The sequence below is a fragment of the Periplaneta americana genome, chromosome 6, assembly GCF_040183065.1.
Source record: "Periplaneta americana isolate PAMFEO1 chromosome 6, P.americana_PAMFEO1_priV1, whole genome shotgun sequence".
Classification (NCBI taxonomy): domain Eukaryota; kingdom Metazoa; phylum Arthropoda; class Insecta; order Blattodea; family Blattidae; genus Periplaneta; species Periplaneta americana.
Window position 1 is genome coordinate 156,474,219 of NC_091122.1, and position 23,949 is coordinate 156,498,167.

The 23,949-nt window shown below is 33.2% G+C and overlaps 1 protein-coding gene across 2 annotated transcripts in view; it reads right to left on the reverse strand.

Annotated features, from left to right (window-relative positions):
- Positions 1-3,478: 3,478 nt before the first annotated feature.
- LOC138701964 (anoctamin-5-like) overlaps positions 3,479-23,949 on the reverse strand; it is a 73,353-nt gene continuing 52,882 nt past the window's right edge. For both annotated transcript variants that reach the window (XM_069829369.1, XM_069829368.1), the window contains 3 exons: positions 23,718-23,896; positions 20,985-21,090; positions 3,479-16,761 (listed from right to left, as the gene is read on the reverse strand). In XM_069829369.1, coding sequence (XP_069685470.1) covers positions 16,444-16,761; positions 20,985-21,090; positions 23,718-23,896 — 603 coding nt within the window. In that variant the 3' untranslated portion in view covers positions 3,479-16,443. The remainder of the gene's footprint in view (positions 16,762-20,984; positions 21,091-23,717; positions 23,897-23,949) is intronic.

A 23,949-nucleotide genomic window follows, 5' to 3' on the forward strand; every position in this document is an offset into this window, starting at 1 on the left:
GAACAAATTAGAGTAGGGGATTACTAATGCTCCATTGCACGATATACAGTGTTACCTTTAAGAAAAAAATCAGATTAAAATAATAATAATTCTTTTAGAACAGGATTTTCACTAAGAAAAAAAAAAAACAAAAATAAAAAAGTTAAAAATTTTTTAAAAAGTGTTTATGAGAAAAGATTGAAATTTATAATGTGTGATTATGATATTAATATGCATATTCAGTAAAAATTGCAACTCTCAGCTCAAAAATTGTGGATTTTAGACATTTTAGTAGCACGTCACCTTATTGGCGTAGAGGTAGCACATGAACTGCATTCTTCACATACCCCCAAAAAAGGAGTTACATAGTGATAGTAGTTAAATATATTGTTAATTAATGTGATTTATTATAACATATGAGCTTAAATTCCATGACTAATGCACATGAGAACACTAATACATACTCTTGTTTGCCATGTGAGTCCTTTCACTATAAAATGGCCCATAAAATTAAGAGTAATGCGTAACAGTTTGTAATAACAACGCAACAATGGGAAATTATGTGGTATTCAAAGTTAGGAAACACTGGCTACATCAACTTAAAAACAATTTCGAATCTCACGAAAATAAATACAGAACGATTAAATTCTAAATTACTGGCATTCTTACCAAGTCACGAGGCTGCTTTTGACAGGAGATGCATTGAGTCCTCAGCCAACTTCAAGCTAAGCAAAGCACACAATGCATGGAGTTTCCTAGTCAGTTGTTGCACTAAGCTAGAAACACAGATGGCATTTTACATTATCAATCTTACTCAGGTGTCTGAACTATATTGAGAAATACAGTATGTTCACAGAAGCTCTCTGTGATTATTACAAATAGGTATAATTTCGTAATGGTGTACATTACGAACTTTATACTAGTGTCATAAGAAATAAAGACTCAAAGAATTCCTGTTTTGAATATTGCGGTATGTGTAATTGCCGCCAAAAACAATAGATGGCAGCAGAAGCGAAAAAAAAAATCTGTTAATATGGGTTTCGTTTGTTCGAGTTTGCTAGTCTTTTATTATTTTTGCATTATTGCATAGTAGCAAATGTTTGTAACCATCTTAACAAACAACTAGCGGGAAAGTGGACTGGATGCACTGGAAACCAAGACATTTTCTGCAAGTGGCCACCGAGGTCCCCCGACTTGAATGTCTGTAACTTCCTCGTATGCGGTTACATAAAAGATATCTATGTACCTCCATTGCCTCAGAATCTTCAAGAGCTGCGACATCATATCTCCAGTGCCACTGAGTCCATTCTAGTAGATATTTTGGAGCACTAGTGGCATGAGTGGGAATATAACTTTGATGTCTGCTGTGTGACACACTGAGTGTCTGTGAGATATGCACTACAAAATTTTTGAGTTGCTTTTTTGGTGTCACCATTTTCATGTACATACATACATATGACTACCAACAGCAACAATACATCTTATTATAATCACAGAGGTTTTCTGTGGACACCCTGTACGTATTTTAATTATGGTTAGATACATAGTACAGCATAGCCGAGCTTAAAGCAAACAGAAGGCGAGAATATGAAATGTGCCATTTATAAAAAGCAACATTGTGGTTAGGTTACAATGCCAGTAACTTAGGTTTGACTTGCTCTGTAAAAAAACAATTCCAACAAGCATTAATGACAAATACAATTTTATGGGTATATTAATAATATATTTATCATAACAGCAACATGGAAATATCACATCATTTGTTCTGTGATTCATCATGCAACTCTTTGGTACCTAAAGGAACTATAATAACATAGTAATGTAAAATTGATAAACACTATGGAAGATATCACACATAAGTATTTGTACCCTGAGCAGGATTATCTTCAACTCAAGGAATAAAAATTTCCAGTCATTCTAACCTCACTATACATAAAAGACACTTCGCTGTTCAATCTCAGTCACGAGAAATCTATAGTTTCTCAAATGTTCAACATTACAATTATTCTTTACTCCAGACCTACAAATCAAACTCTGGTTTATGATGGCGCCACTTTATGCCAGTATACTGAGTCCTATGGGAGGCAGTTTATTAAAGGAACATTTAAATTAAATTTAAACAAATTAAAGTCCATTTGTAAACAGTGAAAATATGGATACTTTTTTCTAATTAATCTGACATGTTCAAAATCACAAGTTTAAATATATATACCGTATATAATACAGAAATATGACACAATTTCTGCTTCATGGATATAAAATTTACAATCTACAAAATAATGAACTGCTAACAAGCAATTAGAAGCAATTTGTAAATCACTTCACTTATTAGTTAGATTATAAAAGCAGTTCCATAACCTTACATATCTTTGGCCTTGATTGTCCATTCTACACAAAATATATCAGACGATCATTACATTTGCACCATAACTTTATGTTTATACAGCACTGACAGTTATTGTAACAGAATTAATTTTTAAGTAGAAATAAAAATGTACGACATGAAAACCAATCACATTCGATCCATTGGTAACTAGATCCATGTGATTTCCATATGCTGCAAACTGCAGTGAATATATTAAAAGCACCTTTGATATTCTCTGTTTATTAAAAAAAGAAGATATTTCAATTAATAAAGGATAATAAACAAATGGATAGGAGGTTGTATACATTATACACTCGTATACACATGTTCACCATACAAGAATTGAAATGCTCAGTGCAACAAAATAGTACAAGTCACTGACAATTTTACAGAATAGCATTTCAAATATTTCAAACAATGCCATAAATAAAATTTCTCTTGTTATTTCTTAACCTTTAGAAATTTATAAGGCTCTATATCATTATAATACATATCGTCGTTGTTCCTGCAATAACTTCTATGTGCAAAATATAAAATTTTTCAGTAGGAAGAAAAAACACATTAGTTCATCTTATGGCAGCCGTATATAGGAGACTGTGAATTCTTATATTTTCGAAACAAAGAAATATAATTACATATAGGAGATTTTATGATTTGCTGTATCACTATTTTAAGTTATTTAAGAGAACAAAAAACTGAAAATCAATAAATATGTCACATAGGAGTTATTGCAGGAACAACGACAATATACTCAATATGGAATTGAGCATTAATGTCAATATATGTCAATAAACAAATGTCAAATGCAATGGAGCTAATTTTTTACATGTAAAATAAAATCTTTACAGACATTTGTCGTGCTCTTTCTATATCAAGTTACAGTGAAATCTTGATTACGACAAAAATATTTGGTTTATGAATATGTTGCAATGAACCCTTCAATTGAAAATTTATAATTTAATTACGTTTATATCACACTCAATACAATGTGATGTAAATGTAATGATAATACAAAATAACCTTAAATACAGATGTATACCGTAATTGTAATTATTATTATTATTATTATTATTATTATTATTATTATTATTATTATTATTATTATTATTATTATTATTATTATTATTACGGGTATAAAATCACTTTTTAAGGGAGACATAAGATAATTTTAATTTATTAAATAAAATATTTAATAAAAGGATAACTCTAGGCCTATATGCATCAACATAATGAGGAAATTAATTGTAATATAGGCCTAATGTACTTGATATATGATAATGAACAGTAAGGAATGGACGAGAGTTCTTAGCAATATGAAATTTCCTGTCTCACAAAGATAAAGAATTTAAACAAATAAATTTTGAATTAACTAAACTTTTTTCTCTGTAGCTTGAAACAAATATTGGCGGCTATTTTAATTACAGAAAGAGCACCCCTTGATTGTTGGCTGCCTAAGAATCCATGGGCTAGTTGGTCTACCATGACACAATCTGTAAAATTGATCATGGGACTTTAATTTCAGATCTTCCAGTCAATATTATATTAATCTTTCGTTCGCAGCATGCTTGTTAGCTTCATGTATGGTGTTAGTAGGTGATATTGTTATCATGTGGCAATTTGCACTGATCGCTTCCTTCATAAGTATTTAAAAATTCTTCTTGTGAATGTTACAAAGTTCAACTGAAAACTTTACATTACAATTTAGAATAGTAAACAAAAATTGTCTGTTAAACCAATTATGTTAAAATGAAGTTGTTCGTGAGAATTTATTGGATTTTGGCTTCTGGAATTTTGATCAAGATCTAACAAATTTTCGTTGCACTGGCTCTTGTGACCCATTGGATATTAACACATTTACACAATATGAAACTAAAGAAATGACTGGATGCCTTTCATCATTGCTTCACAAGATGATCATAGAGTATTTATGTTTAATTTTTCAATATATATATATAATATTTTAAAAATTATCATGTACGATACATTATTACAACACCATGATTTCAAGGATATAGTTCACATAAAACCAAATCACCTTTTAAGTTAACAGAAAAAGTATATTGGTGACATTCTTAAACAAAAATAGGCCTATATTTAAAAAATACCGGTACGTATTTCTTAAACTAAAATGCGTATTACAAATTATAGGTACGCATTATATTTCTATGAATGGAAAGAAGCAATCAATAAGATCAATTTTTCATACATAATTAACACAGAAGGAAATTCTAAAAGAACAAAATACATAAAAAGAGAAGATCATATTGTTCTTCGGAAAAACAGTAAATGAGGTTAAAATGGACAAAATGTTAATAAACATCACACTATTACTTCTGAAAACACCCATAACCTGCTTAACACTGAAAAATCTGACTCAAATGTGTACAAGCAATCATAATCAGAATTCGGCAAACTACAATTCATGGTTGAATGAGGCGTTTCTTTGTTCGAGCCACATTACTGTTCTCTTTAAATAAAAAAAAGTTAAAGTTATGATATATTTAATGACGCTCATAACTGCCGAGGTTATATCAGCATCACCAGTGTGCCGGAATTTTGTCCCGCAGGAGTTCTTTTACATGCCAGTAAATCTACTAACATGAGCCTGTCGCATTTAAGCACACTTAAATGCCATCGATCTGGGCTGGGATCGAACCCGCAACGTTGAGCACAGAAGGCCAGCACTATACCGACTACGTTACCCAGGCCGACTCTTTAAATAAAAGAAAATGTATAATTGACAATATAAACTCGAAGTAACCAGGGAGTTATCATACTGTATAAAGTTTGCCGATTCCTAACTTATTGTAGAACCTTCATAAATAATATGCACACCTAGATTTAATGCACTGACGTGATTAGTACCGTATGAACTAAAAAAAATGTTTTTTGAAAATCATGAGCAACATTGCCTCAAAAATTGTCTGTAGTTACAGATTATGGAGTACTATATATTTAAAAACACGTGTAAGTACAACCTAACCTCAAAAATACAGAGGGAGAAAAAATTATTCTTTAAGTACATTGCTAATGGTGGATTATCTGGTTTGATGTAACAGAAACAAAAGTTTTCTTGCTGCTGCAGTGCATTTATACTTTTCTTTTTATACATAAAAGCCCCTAGCAGAGGAAATTTTCTTCAAACAATCTTTTCGATGAAAATGTTGTTCCTTTGCCTTAATAGAATGACACTGCAATATTAAATATTTACATACATTAGCAAAGAACACAAAAGCAGAATCATAAGATATATAACCAAATAATCTGCTTATGCATATCTGAATATTACAAACAAACAGGGTGTATCCGAAATGAGTATAGATTTTTTGATGAATGTAAGGTGGTGTCCATATGAATATTTTGACATAAGGAACAATGGACCTCAGATGTACGCTTACAGCACTAAACAATAAAAAATTAAATTAAAATCGTTCAAAGAAAGTTGTTAATTGTTACAAAAATTAGTCCAAAGCAATTTGTTATTCAATGCTAACAATGGAAGACAAAGGGATGTCTAAAGCTACCCAGCATTTTTATCTTTTAGGGCCATAACAGAAACAATGCATCAGCAGAGACTCAACATTCATCATATCAAAATACTCGTATGGACACCCCATCACATTCACCAAAAAATCTGTATTCATTTTGGGGATACACCCCCGCCAGGGCCATAAGAATGTATCAGTAGAGACCCAACGTTCATCATATTAAAATATTCGTATGGACATCCCTTTAGGCCTAAACAACAAAAAAATCTGCACTCATTTTGGGAACATACTGTATAAAATAAAACGAGTACAGTATCAAGAAATTCACACACACTTTCTCATTATATATTTTGTGTGTTTCACAATAATTCAGTTCCTTTATCAGGTTGCAAATGATACTATTTTCTTGACTCATGATTCGAAATACATACTTAAACGAAACCATTTAATATGCACCCAAAAAAGATTAATTTTCGTTTTCTACATTGCACATTAAAAAGGCAGTCCAAAAGTAAGACATCTAACTTCATTTTTACACTGTACAGTTTAAGTAGATTAGATGTAATTTATCCTGCACAAATTTGCGTAAAACAGCTATTTGTATATTGTAATCATTTCTAATAATATTTTTATATTTATGAAATTCGCCATTTATCTACTTATTTACTTATTTATAATTTATGTCTTTTTTATTTATTCATTAATTGACTGATTTATTATTTATTTATTCATCTATAAAAAGGCACTGCCCCCATTATAACAGACAGTACAAAAATATGGTCACTTATGTCATGAAAAAAAAAGAAAAAAAAAAAAAAAAAAGAGACGAGAGAGGGGTATATAAATATACAGACTGAAACGTAAATAATGTCATTAATTTCAAGGGGTTACTCTTTGAGATATTTGAAACAAAAGAGTTAATACAATTTTGCTCTTTTTACTTTCTTTTCGAGAAAAAATTATTTTACATGAAACATTTCACAGTGTATTTTGGGTAAACTATTGAATTAATTCCCGATATGCTCAGTCAATTTAAGAGAGCAGTGTATTATGATGATAATGAATGGAAAGAATTTTAGTATTGTCCTTTAAATGTGCAGAAATCTAATCCCAACAAATGTAAGTTTTTGTTCTGCAAGGGAATTTTAAAACTTAATGCACTCTGACAACCCTGTAAAGGTTATTGCCTGAAGAGATGCAGCTCGCGTAATGCAAGAAATGGATGAGACAATGAGGAACATAAATATAAAACACACAATTGCTTTTAAGGGAAATTTGATTCCTTATATGTAAGTTTACTGGTTACTACTTAAAAAATTAAAGTGGGCAGGAACTATTTCTAATTGGCTGAAGAAAATGTTTGAAGTACGACAAACAGAGATTTTTTTAAATCATTAATTAGATTTGTATAACGTAAAATAAGCTTTTCTTGTTGTCTGTGTTCACCGAATATTTAATTGAAATCAAATCAAAGAGTTTAAAATTAATATTTTTAATTTAGTTTAACGTAAAATAAGCATATTGTATTTTTATTTTTTCCCTTTACAGTTTTAAATGTTTTAAAATGTTGTTTTTATAACGTGACATAAGCATCATTATTGTTTATTGATAATATTATTAAAAGAGGTTGACTCACACGTAACAAATGTGTTTATGACAAGAGATCTCGTTCACGAGGAATAATGAGACTTTCATGAATTCTAACAAATTTCGCAACGAAAAGTAGGTGTAATTCAGCAAATAATAATTATTTTCTCCGAAACTTTGGGGTCTGGGAACATACTGCTTAGTTCATTCAATTATTTCATCTCATTTAAGAAGAAATTGTTAGGCTAGATTTCGAGTTCGCCATTTTGTGTTATCGATTTCAAATAAAGATCCATTAATCTTCTACTGAAAATTAGATTCCATGTGCATAATTTTCTGTTAGAATGTCCAAAACTACATTTTTTTTTACTATGAATGCTGACCATGACAATATCTTTGAAAAATATTGGAGTGCAAGAGGTCGAATGACTTTATTGTCAAATGCCTGGCATTAGAAAACAAAAACAACAACATTTTCTTTACCATGAATGCTCTGAAAACGTGCATTTTCGCGCAAAATCGTTTTTCTAAAAACATGCATTTCCACGCATTTTTTTTTTCAGGTTTAACATTTGATATTTCAGAGATATACCGCTTTGCTAGTTCAACATTGATTTAAATCAACATACAAATCTACAATGGCGCAAGAAAGAACTTCTTGCACTATGGAGCACTGCACATCAAATTTCATGCTATGATGAAAATTAAAGGATTAGTAAATAAATAATTTAAAGTTAAGGACATATTTATGATAATTTACTTGGTAATTGTATCCTGCGATGTGGTGTCGTGGTCTAAAGTATCCTGCCTAGGATTTGCATTACAAAATGTGCACTGGTTCGAGTCCTCATGGAGGAAGAAATTTTCTCATGAAATTTTGGTCATTGTATGGGACCGGTAAGGATTTTAAGTACAGAAATGGATGTCCTAAGAAGATCAGCTGGGAAATCTAAAATGGAAAAAATAAGAAATAGACGAATAAAAAACATTATGGAAGTGCAAGATGAGCCAGACACGTCTTGGGTTTCTGCCATCATGGAGAATTGCTCCGAATCAACAGACATAATACGGTTCGTTCTCTCATCGCAGCCTCAATCCATCAGAATGCTTCCTATGAGGTTTATGAGGAGGTTGGTTGCGTCTCTTCTGATGGCTCTACTAGACGGGCTGATATCATCATAATTGATCGGCAGAAGGATAAGGGTGTCATTCTTGATCCCACAATCCGTTTTGAGATGCATGAGCAACAGCCACAAGAGGTGTCGTGAAAAACAAGTCATACATGAGCCTTGTTGTCAGCATCTTGGAGCACAATACCACATTACACATTGGACAGTTTTTGGGCTCATGTTCGGTGCCCGTGGCACGATCCCACGTGAAACTTTAAATCAACTTAAACAATATAAAATTTCTGATGCAACGATTGATGCCATAGGATCTCACGTGTTAAAATCATCCTTAGCTATAATTAGTAATCATTTGTACCCAACAAAATTTTTATTGTAAATGATTTCCTACATTTTCTTATCTTAATGTTTTTTCTTTTTCTTTCCAAGTGTCACAAAATTGTTTTGTTTACTTATTATTCTTTATGAATTGATTAGTAGACCGATCTATCAAACCCTTATTTAGGGCGGCTTTTGTTTCTACAAATTATCTAGAAAGGAAAAGGTTACAGTGATATGGTCATATCAGAAGAATGCCAGAACTACGATTACCAAAAATAATTATGGAATGGATGCCACCAGATAGAAGGAAAAAAGGACGACCAAAGAAGACTTGGATGGAGGGTGTACTAGCAGCTATGGATGCTAGAGGATTAGAGCCAGGCTAATGGATGAACAGAGAGGAGTGGCATTTGATTTCTGGAAGATGCCGACAGCTGTTATGACACCGGAATGATTGATATGGGACCAGTGCCCACCCAGCATCGTGATGCACTTGGGGAGCTGCAATAGGTAGCGAAATCCGGTTTCGAAAGTAAGGTTAGTTGAATGACTTGGCAAATAGATTATTACGAGGTTTTGTCATTAATCATCATTTCTTAGGGCCGAATTCATAGTCAACACTTATCGTAAGGAAATCCTTACGCAGTTGCTTATAGATCATTTCCAATTCATAAATCCCACTGAAGTGAACACTTATTCAAATAAGGTAGCTTGTCAGCTTACTCAAGCGTTTCCTCATATGCATTATAATCAGCTGATTCGGTATACAATGGATGATAACTATGATTTTGATGAATTTATTGAGATCTATAAAGTAAATGAAAATTTGTTTCGCCAAAACAAAAGATATATCAGAGATATGGAAAACCTTTTACAGATGTACAATGAGCAACAATTTAAGAGGAGATACTGTTTCAACAAGAACGCTCTTGTGGATATTCTGGTGTCTCTCATTGAAATTCACAATGCAGCCATGAGGCTTACCGATTTCACCACTGCTGAAAATACTGGTTGCTTTGAGATTCTATCACAGTCTACAATATACAGTCGCGAAGCTTGAGGTGTTTTTTTGCAAATCTCGTGATAAAGCGCTCCAAGCGGTTAGCAACTAGAAACAATAGACTGTCCATGGTCGACTTTGGACTGTGTCATATTTCTATCGAGTGCTAGCTCGTTGCGTGTTTCACATTGATGCGTATGAAATGTTCGTTATTGGTTGTAATGAAAATGTTAATGGCTAAAATATAATAATTGGAATAATAATATGGGACAAGGAGGAGACGTTTGTAGTGCTATAAACTGTAGCAACAGTAAGCGAAAGAGGCCAGAGTTATCCTTTTTCCTATTTCCGAAACATTCAAAAAGGTTCCTGGGTTTCCACAAGAATGCTGTGCAGAAACAAAACTGTTAATTTGAAGTTCTTTGTGACTGTTAGAATACATTATATCCTTAAATTTCACAATGAAATGTTTCAGTCTAACCGAAAGGACATTAGATACCGGTTAAAGTTCTGTCACTTAGACTGCTAAATTTCCAGAGAAATAAAGGTTAGGTCTACTTTTTTTTTTCAGAGGATATATTTTTAATTGTAGCTATTAATTTTGTTATTATTTTTATGTGTTATTTTACTAAATACGTAGAAAAATTAAGTTTGTTTTAATGAAATTTATTGATCACGTTTTATTTTCACTTCTGGTGGGATTATTATTGCTTAGGCCTACTTTTTTCTTCAAAGGATATGCTTTTAATTATAGCTGTTAATTTTGTTGTTATTTTTATTTGTTGCTTTACTAGAGACGTAGAAAAAGTCTGTTACAATAAAATTTATTGATCACGTTTTATTTCCAATTCTGGTGTGATTATTATTGCTTAACCTCATCCCACTTTGTTAACTACGTAAGCCTACACTACAAGTACCGGTACACGTAAGTTACTCCATTAATTCATATTTCCATTATTATTGTTGTAAAGAGAAATGCAAATTAATATTTATTGGTTTCATAGTTAATTATCGCTATAATCCTGAATGAGTGAAGCTATTATAGTAAATTTCAGTTCGTTTTGCACAAACAAAAATTATATTAACTTATTTCTCGCAGGTATCTTCGAGTTTATGGTGGAATTTAATATACTTCATTAAAATAATAAATTAACTTTATGCATTTAATATTTCAATAATGGAAGGAAGGTGTTAATTTTTCCAAAAGATTACGACAACGAAAGTGTAACATATTTTGTTGGCTGCTAGGAGAGAGATCTGCGATGATGAGGCGATAGTAGCAATCCTAGTGGTGGACAACTACCCATGTTTGCATTTTTACTACATATTGAGCTTCGCGACTGTATATAGTAGACTGTAATTCTATGCTACAGCATCATTTCAGGTAGGTTTAAGCAGTATTTTTTCGAAAAGTATTCAGGTCCCAAAAAAGTGTTAATTGTATTTTCGTTTGTATTCTATCCAAGGAATAAGCTGTTAAAATTTGCGTAATTATACCACTTCCACTTTGTTTACCATAAAATAACTGAAAAATAAGTTAAAATGACTTACTGATAGGAATATTTCCGGAGTTTGCATTAAACTGAACTGCAATTTTGTCCCATGTCAATTTCTTCTTTTGGAGAGAACAATTGTCAGATTTTTTTACTTTTGACGATATCTCTATATTTCATAACTACTATATTTCTTTAGCTCATTTCTTTCTTCTTCCGTAAAATGTTTTCTCGATATTTTGTATAATTTTTAGCTCTATAATATTTACTTTTATATTTGTGTACGATATTAATGTCGAATTTGAAGGCGCTGGAAAACAAATGAATGTAAGAAAGCGTTGACATCTAGCCACGTTGCCATATTTCTTTCGATGTCAAGGGAATGCTCAGTGCATATGAAAGAGTAGCGTCTCTGCAATACGACCTAAAACAAGTGCTAAGGAAACGCTCATTACTTGTTTCCTCATTTTATAAATGACGACTATGAATTCGACCCTTAATAATTTTACTGATTTTTCAGTTCGTTAAATGACTTGATAAATATGAAATGATTATGTTTTGTCATTAATTTACAAGATTCTTCTATTTTCTCCAAGGAAATATTTCACACACGTTCAGGATACCTTCCACAAGAATTGTGAGGTCTACTAGCACTTAACTGATTTAATCTGGCCCTCTGTACTCTTCCAGAATTCTATGACTAATGCTTGCAAAAAATAAATGTATTTTTCCCTTTTTATGCTTATATGCCAATAATTGCAATGAAGTCATACTAAAGGCCACACTTACTTTCATGTAACCAGCATTGTTTTTTAATATTTCTGTGTACAGTACAAATTTTAAAAATTACTTTTAAATCTTCAAAAAAAATTCAGTCTTCATTTTTCACATATATTGGCCTGTACAAATGTCTAACTAAACCTAGAAAGCTTACAGAAGAATAAAATGCTTAGCAGTATCACTGAATAAAAATGGACATAGCACCAAACGTTATTCTTGACGATGCGATGTGTGATACAAAATTCTTAAAGGGAAAGTGCATTGCAACTATTCAAATATTCAAGGAATATTTTGTGGAGACAGAAGTGTTCATAATACGAAAATACATTTGCAGATGACCAGGTAATTTTAGCAAGAAGAAACAGTTATTTGCAGGCAACCATTTGCAAATTAAGCAAAGTATCCAGTGAACTACAATTTAAAAATTTCAATAGAAAACGCGAAAATGGTCTATTATGGAAAGTATCCTTTATGCGCAAAAATAATTTTGAATGACGAAACTCGTACAATTGAACAGCTTACGAATTTCAAGTATTTACGCATTTATCTGGGATGTAGTAGAAGTTAAGATGTAGGAGAAAATTTCCATGATTTTCATTATATCTATGGCACAATTACAAGAGCCGCTGTTGAAGAGAGTGAGAAAGGACACCATGATTAAGTTCGATAAGGTTTTAGCTATTCCTGCTCTTTTACATGGATTAAAAAGTCGGACACTGAATAGAGCAGACCTGGGCACTAATACCTCAATCGAGTCACTTTATATTTCTCCTTAACTCTCCACTCCACCTTCCCAGGCTGAGACGAGTAGACAGGAAGGTAAGCACTGCTCAGTGACGGATTGTATAAGGCATGCATCATAGCTCTCGCCGGTCGCCTGAAATCTATCACTGATGCACTGTGCGTATATTTATAAGGCAGTGTAAGCGAAAAGTACAACAAGTCTGTTGCATTAGTAGATCACACAACCAATGAAATAGCACAAGGAAGATAAACTAGTAACATACAACATTTATAAAATGTAATGTTCATAAAAATTATTTAACTGTGTTTGTCTATAATTTGTACACGTCACTTAGCTTACTAGGTCAATAGACACTTACGTACTTTGGATTTCTATAACAATTTCAGACATGCAAGGCTATAGAACTATCTTTAAATGTACTACAGGTATCAAATTCTGAGACACAGTGAAAATAACGTATGTTAAAAAATACTGTTATATATAAGTACGATGTTTATTTCAGTTCATCATTCAGTATAATATTTTGCAATTCTTTTGTTACATAGACGGCCCTATTTTCTTCTGTTGCTTAACTTATTTGTATTGAGAGAACTCTGTTATAAAAACTAGACACAGAAGTTTACTGTTCACAGTCTCTACAATTATGTAATTTACTATGAACAGGGCAAATTACATGATCTATGCAATGGATATAAAGCTGACATCATATCTAATCAATTCTACGTTTAACATTTAAATTCTGAGGTTCTGTGAAAGTTAAAATGTAATTTTTTTTTGTATAAATTAAAAACTATGTTATGACAATTATTTGTTATATAATTGCTACCGAGGTATAAATTTTAAATGGTATTAAATACAGGTTTTATTTGTCTACGTATTAGTTTGCTTTCAGTATGAAAATGTCTCTTTAGTTCATTTATCAAAAATGGAACCTATAAATTGGTTATTAAAGGGATACAATAACTTATCAACACAAACTAATTAGCTTCACTCTTAGAACTTATTAAAAGAAAGACAATAAAATGTATCACATATTTTATACTGTTTAAAGATGTAACATTTCATTTATTTTTATTTTATTTTGGACAGTAAAATCATGGATGGAAAAGTATCAATAGCATCAAATTAATAACAAATTACATTTTAAAATACAGTCTTTTCACGTTGTATTACCAAGGTTTAAAACTGTAAAACAGCTTACTAAAGTTTGTCTTGTTGTGTAGATTATTCAAGATTTAAATATGGCACGTTCTTAATTCAAGTACCGGTAACATTTGATTTTGTTACCGGTACTTTAACTTGAAACATATCAACAATGACTAGTATTTCGTAGACTTCTTTCCCTTTTTGCCATTGTGGGACGACTGTTCTATTTGTGACCAGAAAGGCAGTGGTTGAAGTTTTCATAATAGTGAAAAATGACTACATGTCAAGACTAAAAACACATGCCTACATGTAAAATGACTGAATATGTAATAACAAATACAATCAATCATAGTGACTAGACTTCATAGTCTTCAATATGATAGCAGCTGAGATATATAGAGTGGCCTTCTCGAACTTCCCCGATTTTGACTGTCTATGAAAGGAAGACAATAAGTGCAGGGAATGTTTTTACCATTTTTATTAGGAAGTTCAACTCAAATATTTTCATCATTGATGTGAATGGCACTGGTGATTGTTGTTGATGCGGGTATTACACAACATAATTATTATCCTTATAAGGTAGAATTTTCAAGAAATCAAGCCAAACTGACAAACTCCAGTGACAAGAATTTGCAATTGAGATTGCAGAGAGCATTACCAAAAATCAAGTTTTTTTAGTCATGTTAGTTTTCTGATGATGCAATTTTTCATTTGTGTGGAAAAGTTAATCAGCACAATGTTAGAATATCGATGGCTCAGTTCAAAAGAGAAACAATTGAAAATTTAAAGCTTTGAGAAACCTGTATTTATGTTCCTGTGAAAAATTAAAGGATCATTGAAATTACTCCAGATTCTATTAATAATGTTTTATATGTAAGTTTCAATTATAGTGATCTTAATCTGGGTTTTTCACAGCAACATGAAGCTTTAAAATACAGTTTTCACAAAACTTTAAATTTTGAGCTATTTCCCTTTTGAAATAATACATCGATATGGAGCTCTCAAAACTTCCGTAGATTCATGTAGCATATTGGAGACAGCCCTAAACTAAATGTATGATAATTGGACCTATCTTTTTTATTGAGCCTCCTGTCACAGCAGCTCTGTACTTAGACATGGTACAAGAATACGTTTTTTCAGAGATTGCACACAAACAACCTGGCATAATCTGCCAAAAAGATAGAGCACCATCTGTTGTATACCGGTATACAACACTGGACAACACTTTCCTGAACCGTGGATTGAACATGGCGGTACAATAGTATGAACTCCTTGCTCTCCCCGATTTTACTCCATTACATTTTTCTCTGGGGTTATGTTGAGGACACTGTATTCCACCAAGCTGACGGACCTCAACTACTTACGACATTGCATTGTGGAAGCAGCAGCAACTATCACACCAAATATGCTTAGAGAACCTGGATTGAAACTGAGTATCATTTCAATATAGTTTGTGCTATCGAAGCGGCTCATGTAGAACCTACTACTGATTGTTTTTGTGAAACTGTTTGAGTTCTACTTCCTAATACAGATGACAAAAATGTATCGCATTTTTCTTTCCTTTGAAAGGCAGTAGAAATCAGGGAAGTTCTAGAGGGTCACCAGGTATATGAACGATATTGATATCAGATTAGTATTCTGACATTTAAGTCTTGGTAATATAACTGAAAAATATCTATAGAAGCACAGACTTTAACAGAGTTTCGAAGTAAATGCTGCACTCATGCTTTTCACTTACGTTATCTTGACCATTTCTCGACTTCTATAATCTGATGGAGAGAATGAATTTAGTTGCGTGTTAGTACAAATAATAACACACAAATCCACTAAGATGGTGGTATGAAAAAAGAACGTTTTCATGTCGAGAGTACTTTCCATTTGTTATAGAAAGGTTTGAATTTATTAGTTTCTTATATTTTATTTGAGATTAGGTCAAATAGTCAAATAGTAGTGAAGTTGATACAAAAGTAAATCTGTAGAAATCCCTGAGAGTTATCAGACCTGACCAGGGCTCTTGCCTTCGCAGTGATGAAAAAAAAAGTCGATACTAACCCACACAACTTTAAAAACCATCCGTTTGCACACCTCAATAAATCTGCATCTCAAATAATATGGCCAAAAGTTATTAAAAATTCATTAAAAAACAATATAGTATGTTGAATATATTATTACACTAAAGTAGGCTAAAACAAATTATTAAAATATAAAATGCTTGCAAGAATTATTATTACTAACAGAAAACTATGGAAGCCAAACAGAGCCTCTTTACCACTCTAAAAACATTTTGATATAAATTACAAACTTCAATAGTCAATCTTAAAACAAACTAGGCTTGGATTACATATTTCCTTGCAAGCATTAACACCTACCAAGGCAGCAATTCCTCATGATTTTCATAAAAACATTAATGTTTCATACCATGACAGGACGATCAGATGACAGTGATTCCCCTGCTATTCTCCTCCTTACAGCTCTGTCTGTCTCTAATTCATGTTGAGCCATCATTGCAAGATCCAATTCGGAGCCTGAAAGATGTCCCCACTGAACGCAAGGACTTCTGTCTCCATCTTGACAAACCTTCCCATCTGCTCTATACCTAGCCCTCAGTGTCTCCTGATGAATGATGATCTCGTTGGTGATGTAAGCTTCACGACGGATCTGGTCTCGCAGCTGACTTGACATATCGGGAATGCACCAGCGTACTATTATCATCACCATTGCTACCACGTTCTGCACACATTTCATCATACAATAATTTAATTAATATTCAGAAGTGAGCCATATGGCACACTATGAGATAAGTGTAGTCTGTGAAAGAAAGGTATCTGGTTCTAATCAGTAGTGAATAATTGAGAACTGTTTTTGCAAAATTTGCTAACTGCAAAATTTGCAAAATTGAGATTTTGATGGATTCGTTAACATAAGGCAGGCCTCTACATGATGTTAAAGGCGTCTTAGTAAAACTGGATTATCTCTCTTCATTGTAGTGTGTCAAAGTGTGATCGTTTTTTCAAAACTTGCTTTCTGCTATAAGTAAGAGTTACTGTCTCTCCTGTAAAATTTAGTTTTTTCAGTTAGCAAGTTTTGCAAAAACGGTCCTCAATTATATAGCAATTTGTTTACCATTTAGACCTCCAAGTAACAGTAACATTAACCAGAATCACAAAGAGGGCAAAGAAAATATTTAAACAGACATAAAACAAATATATAGGAATATTTTACTTAACGTATTTTATCGCATAATCATCGCATTTTTTATACCTTCCCCCCCCCCCCCCCCCCCCGAGTGAAAATGTAAGGTGCGATCATTAAGTGAAGAATAAGATTTGCTGATGCTATGACGAGAGGAGATGATACTAAGGGATATGCTACTGGAGTTAAATGACAGCTGTGAACAGTATAGAATGAAGATAAATGCAAATAAGACGAAGACCATGGTCACAGGAAGAAAAATAGACAGTAAACTTGCGAATTCTAAATGAGACAGTAGAGCAAGTGGACAGCTTGAAATACTTGGGGTGTACTATAAGCAGTAACATGAGTTGCTGCCAGAAAGTCAAAAGGAGGATAGCAATGGCAGAGGAAGCTTTTAGTAGGAAAAAAAATGCATCTTATGCGGATCTCTGGAAAAAAGAATTAAGAAAGAGACTATTAAAGCGCTTTGTATGAAGTGCGGTATTGTATGGGGTAGAAACATGGACATTACGACGAAGTGAAGAGAAGCAAATGGAAACATTTTAAATGTGCATATGGAGAATGGAATGTGTGAAGTGGACAGACAGAATAAGAAACGAAGCTGTGTTGAAAAGAGTGGGTGAAGAAAGAATGGTGCTGAAACTGATCATCATCATCATCATCATCATTGGCGCTACAGCCCTTGGTGGGCCTGGGCCTCCCTTAGTAATTGTCGCCATCCGTCTCTATCTTGTGTAGCAGCCTTCCAATTCTTGCACCCCAACTTTCTGGCATCCTCTTCCACTCCATCAATCCATCGCAAGTGCGGTCGACCTCGTCTTCTCTGACCTCCCGGATTTGTTATTACAATTTTTTTGCAAGGTTCACTTGGGTCCATGCGTATTACATGTCCTGCCCACCTCAATCTGCTAGTTTTAACTGTATTGATTATATTTGGCTCTCCTAGAAGTCTATATAATTCATAGTTGCATCTCCTCCTCCAGAGACCTTCCTCAAATGTTGGGCCATAGATCCTTCGCAGAATCTTTCTTTCGAAAATCTCCAATCTTTTTTCATCGTTTTTGGAGATTGACCACATTTCTGCCGTATATGTCAAAACTGGTCTCACTAATGTTTTGTAAAGAATAACTTTTACTTTCCTGGATAGAGCATGCGAACTAAAGTGATATTTCAAGCCGAAATATGCTCTGTTTGCTTTCATTAATCGATTAGAGATTTCTTTGGACATGTTATTATCGCTAGTGACCACTGATCCTAAATATGTAAAGTTGTCAACTTTCTCAAAATTATAATCTAATATCTGCAGGCTGTCTATTTTGTCAACTATCTTTCCATTATCTGCCAACATATATTTTGTTTTCCTCTCGTTGATGATGAGGCCTATTTCTTTTCCAGCCTGTTCCAAGGAAAGGAACACTTCCTTTACATATTTCATGGATCTGCCAATAATGACAATGTCATCTGCAAATGCCAATATTTGTGTGGATTTATAAAAAATGTTGCTCCGTGTTTGCACTTCAGACTTCCTGACGACACTTTCCAATGCAATATTGAATAGGAGGCATGCTAATGCATCTCCTTGACGAACTCCATTGTGTATTTGGAATGGTTTGGATGTTAAGTTCTGTATTTTAACTTGATTGTATGTGTTACTCATTAGCAATTTAACCATTCTAATTAATTTAGTTGGGATATTCAATTCTTCCATTGCCACGTAGAGCCTTTCCCTGTTAATACTATCATAGGCACACTTAAAATCGATAAAAAGCAGATGAATTGGGATACAAAATTCCTTCATTTTTTCTAAAATTTGTCGTAAAATAAAAATCTGGTTAATTGTAGATTTTCCGGTGCGAAACCCTGTTTGATAGTCCCCCAATAAGTTCTCTACGTAAGGACGAAGCCTGTAGTATAGGATATTAGACAACGTTTTGTACACTGTGTTTAACAAAGTAATGCCTCTAAAATTTGCACATACTAATTGATCTCCACTTTTATGTAGTGGGCATATAATTCCTATGAGCCAGTCTTTTGGGATTATTTCAGTATTCCATACTAAGTTGAAAATGTGCTCCAGATATTGATTTAGTCCTCTTCCACCATTCTTTAACAATTCAGCTGCTAGATTATCTGATCCACATGCTTTATTATTGTTAAGTTTGTTTAATGCTGTCTCAATTTCTTCCATTGTTATTGGTTCTATTTCATCATTTACTACATTCAAAGCAGATTGGTTTGTTACTGTGGTTGTGCTTGCTTGACCGACACTGCCCCTGTTTAATAAACAGTCAAAATGTCTTACCCAGCGCTCAAGAATATCATTGTTGTTACTAATGAGAGATCCATCCTCATGCCTGCATAAGGTTAATCTTGGTTTGAACTGTTTCCTAGCCATGTTAATGCCTTTGTAGAAATTTCTGGTCTCGTAAAAGTTCTAATTTCTCTAATTCAGCATTCATCCATTCTTTCTTTTTCCTCTTATGAATTGTCTTTTCTACTCTCCTTTTATTCCTATACTCTTCAAGTAAACTTCTTGTTCCATGTCCCTGTTGTAATTTCCTATATGCTATATTTTTTGTTTTCAATGGCATTTTGACACTCCTCGTCAAACCATGTCTTAGGGCGCTGGGATTCCATTTTCCCAAATTCCTGTTCTGCAGCTGTATGTATTACTGCTTTTCCTTTTCCCCATTGCTCTTCAATATTATCTTGTATTGATATGATCTGTTTTAATCCCTGTTCCAATTTAAATTTGTACTTTTGTACCACTTCTGGCTCATTCATTTTCATTATATTATATTTTTTAGCTCTACTACCATTTATTTGCTTTGCATTAGATATTCGTGCTCTGAAACTGATCAGGAAGAGAAAAAGGAATTGGTTTGGTCACTGGCTGAGAAGAAACTGCTTACTGAAGGATGCACTGGAAGGAATGGTGAACGGGAGAAGAGTTTGGGGCAGAAGAAGATATCAGAGATAGACAACATTAAGATATATGGGTCATATGCAGAAACTAGGAGAATGGCAGAAAATAGAAAAGATTGAAGAATGCTGGGTTTGCAGTGAAAGACCTGCCCTTGGGCAGAAAACTGTGAGTGAGTGAGTGAGTGATTGTATTCTATTAAAAGGGCAGGTCTTTTGTAACTTCATAGTTTTCTGGGGCATAATGAGTTCATTTAGTAGTCTAAGTGAGAGGACCCCATTTAAAAGGCGACCAAATCCACTTTCATTCATTTATTGCCTCAGCTATGATGATGGCTTTCTTTTGTGTTCCCATGACACTATTTTTGTAAGTTAGTCTAAAAAATTATGATCCTATAGTCGCAACGCTGTTATTCCCGGCGTGACTCCTCCTCTTTGCTTATGTGTTAGGAAGTCAAGGCTCTATAAAGTCTAGGTAGGTAGTATCGTTCGCCATTTTTGTTCTTATGTTGCCGAGCTACCAGACGAGGAATCTATTTGCCACACTGTTAAACATTATCATGTTGTAGCTCCTATGATAATAAATCAAACGCACTGTAATTCAGCAAATAATTTAGCAGCAAATAATGTCTTCGTGTGCTTTCTGCGAATGCCAACGAAAGAGTCAAAATGGCGGGCGATTATATTAAGTATTTATCGAGCCTTAAGAAATTAATAACGTCTTCCTCAGCGAATCACAAGGCGTATATGTTTAAATGTAGCCGACCTGCAACGCGATTGGCTGCCGGAAATCAGAGCGACGGGACTATAGTACTTCTATTCACGTCTGAACTCACCTCAAACACAACGACAAAGGCAAGTCTGGCTGCCAGTATGTGCCAGTACATTGCTGTTCTCTCATACTTGTTCACTGCATTAGGTGGTTCTCTATAGTCTGCATATCTGCAAGGAAAATTCACCTCACAGAAATATCTGTAAACCAACACATCAGAAGGGAAACATGCATGTATTTTATTTTCTTCCGTAAGTTGGCTCTTTTAATGGAAAATATGATGTAACCTCATAACAGGTATTCAAAAACTTATAATGAAAATGGAAACAAAATGCGATAAAATTTAACAAAATCACGTAAATGAAATAAGTATAATAAATCCTTCAATAACTTGTCTATTTTAACCTAATTAGTATAAGAAATTACATTAGGTTATAAAGCAGCTATTCTATCAATAGTCTCTAAACACACACCTTCATCTCAAACAGCAGAAATAACTAAAATGCTCTCTCAATTAATAACACTCAATAAAAGAATTGTATTCCAATGGATACCATTCCATTGTGGCATCCTGGGAAACGAGAATGCGGATGCTTTAGCAAAGAAGGGCAGCACTGCTACTTACAGACCTGTTACTAAATCTACATATTACTTGTGAAAAGATTTATTAAATCTACATACTTAGATTTCAACAAACAAAATTTGATAACACAATCCCAAGGGAAAAAATGAAACTCTCTGCATCAAAATCCACAGTTAATTCCCGATTTACCACGAAAATCGTCTGTAGCTGCATTTAGATTGGTAACAGGCCATGATTGTTTGGCCAAACATCTGCATAGAATTGGAACATATCAGTCCCCTAACTGCCAATTGTGCAACTCAAACCAAGAAATGGATTCGGAACACCTCAAAATCTGTGCTTCAGTGGCTAGCCATGATAATATCTTTGAAAAATATTGGAGTGCAAGAGGTCAAATGACTTTATTGTCAAACGCCTGGCATTAGAAAACAACAACAACATTAGGTTATTACACAATAAAAATATGACTAGTGCTTTCGCCAATTAAATGGCATCTTCACGACTAATCAGCATATGGTAATTCTTTAAGCATAAAGACGCAGGTAAAATGCATGTTTTTGCAGACTTCTATTCAAGGCACAGATTCTGTATTTTAACATCTACTCTATATGAGGTTTAATTACCACAACTACCACGCCTTTTTCAAGTTATTATTATCATCACATTGCTTTCTGTTTGTGCAGTCATTCATAATGTTGTAATTATCTCACATCATGTATTTTATCATATTTTATTACAGTATGTTGCACTTTACCTACGTCTTTATGCTTAAAGCATTACCATATGCTAATTAGACCTGAAGATGCCATTTCATTGGCGAAAGCGCTAGTCATATTTTTATTGCGTAATGATCTAATGTAATTTCTTGTACTACTCATTAGGTTAAAATAGACAGTTATTGAAGGATTTATTATACTTATTTAATTTATATGCTTACTTGTCGGACCAATATGCCTTTTAAAAAAATCACGTAACTCGAAAACACTGGATTTGTGTGATTCGTAACACAAAACAATATTTATTACTGAGTTAGGCAGCGAATGAGTCTTTCCTGTGTTTAATTTTTTCAATTCTCAACAAATACTTGTTCATCACACCATATATACACGAATACTCTACGCATATCTTTTCCGAAATTTAGCAAAGAAAAACTGGGATGTGCACATTATTTGAAATAAGGTTAGCACCGCTTTGCCCCAACCACTGGATCCTGTTTATACTATAGCGTTGTCTGCCTCACGCCTCGATCTGTATGGCATAGAGTTCGGCAACACAATTCTTTTTCAGAAGTCAATTCCAACGCGATTCAATCATACATTACGAATCAATTCTAATGATTCATTTACGATTCTCCCAGCCTGTGATTCCAACTATTCTTTTGAATCGTCAACAAATGACTCACAGAACTATTCCCTTTTCAAACCATGGATAGAACAAAAAAATTTTACATCTCTTGCATAGATGATCTCTTTCTGATTGACTGGAATCATTCATCATGACTTCCATTAGTCTACAAAATTATCCAAGATAGTGTTTCCTAATATGCTATTATAGGTAGAGTTCCGGATACTTCTACAACAGCATGTGAAAACAAACTGATATTTTATTCAATTTTAGAGTACATCATTATGTAGAATTAATTTTTTGTAAATAAAACAAAAATTACAGTTTTTTTTTTTTTTTTAATTTTCTCTCCTAAAATTAGGGTGCGCGGATTATTTTATGGTGCGGAATATTTGCGTATAATTATATGGTATATTGTAGAAAATTATTATTCTTACTAAAAAGTTTCAAAGGAAGGAATCTTATGTGTAGCGTACTGTGTCAATATGCAATAACACGCCACTCTCGTCATCTGTGCTGAGGATACATTTTGCACTTCACAATGCACTTATCATTCTAGTGTTAAGTTTGAACGTATCCAACAGTATTATCCCATAACTTTCTCTACGGAAACTGTTTACCTAATCAGCACTTAAAATCTATCTGTAATTTTCGTGTCTTTTTTTTTTTTTTTTTTTTTTTTTTACACAGATAAAGAAAATTATTTCACATATTAATAACAGTACATGATAAGTACAGGAAGACCATATCGTAGCACTTTATAAAATTACTTCGATAACCAATCTTAAAGGCCTCCTGCACATCAGCCTGAAAGGTTTATTTCACTTCCACTTAATGTATATAGAAAGGGCACTTTTCATTCAAACTTACCTGCATTCTGTTATGTTAACGTAGGAACTATTGAAGGGCTTAGATTCTGACTGAAAGTCTGATGTATTGAAGACAGATAAGGAAAAATTAAGGAAACCTCCTAGACTGTTGTTTGGGGATACTGTAATTGCATATACTAGGTGTGGAATGAAGTCGGATGTGAAAGCAATGATGAAACCCTGCAACAAGATAATAAAGCACATGAATAATTCATTCATAAATCAGACAGTAC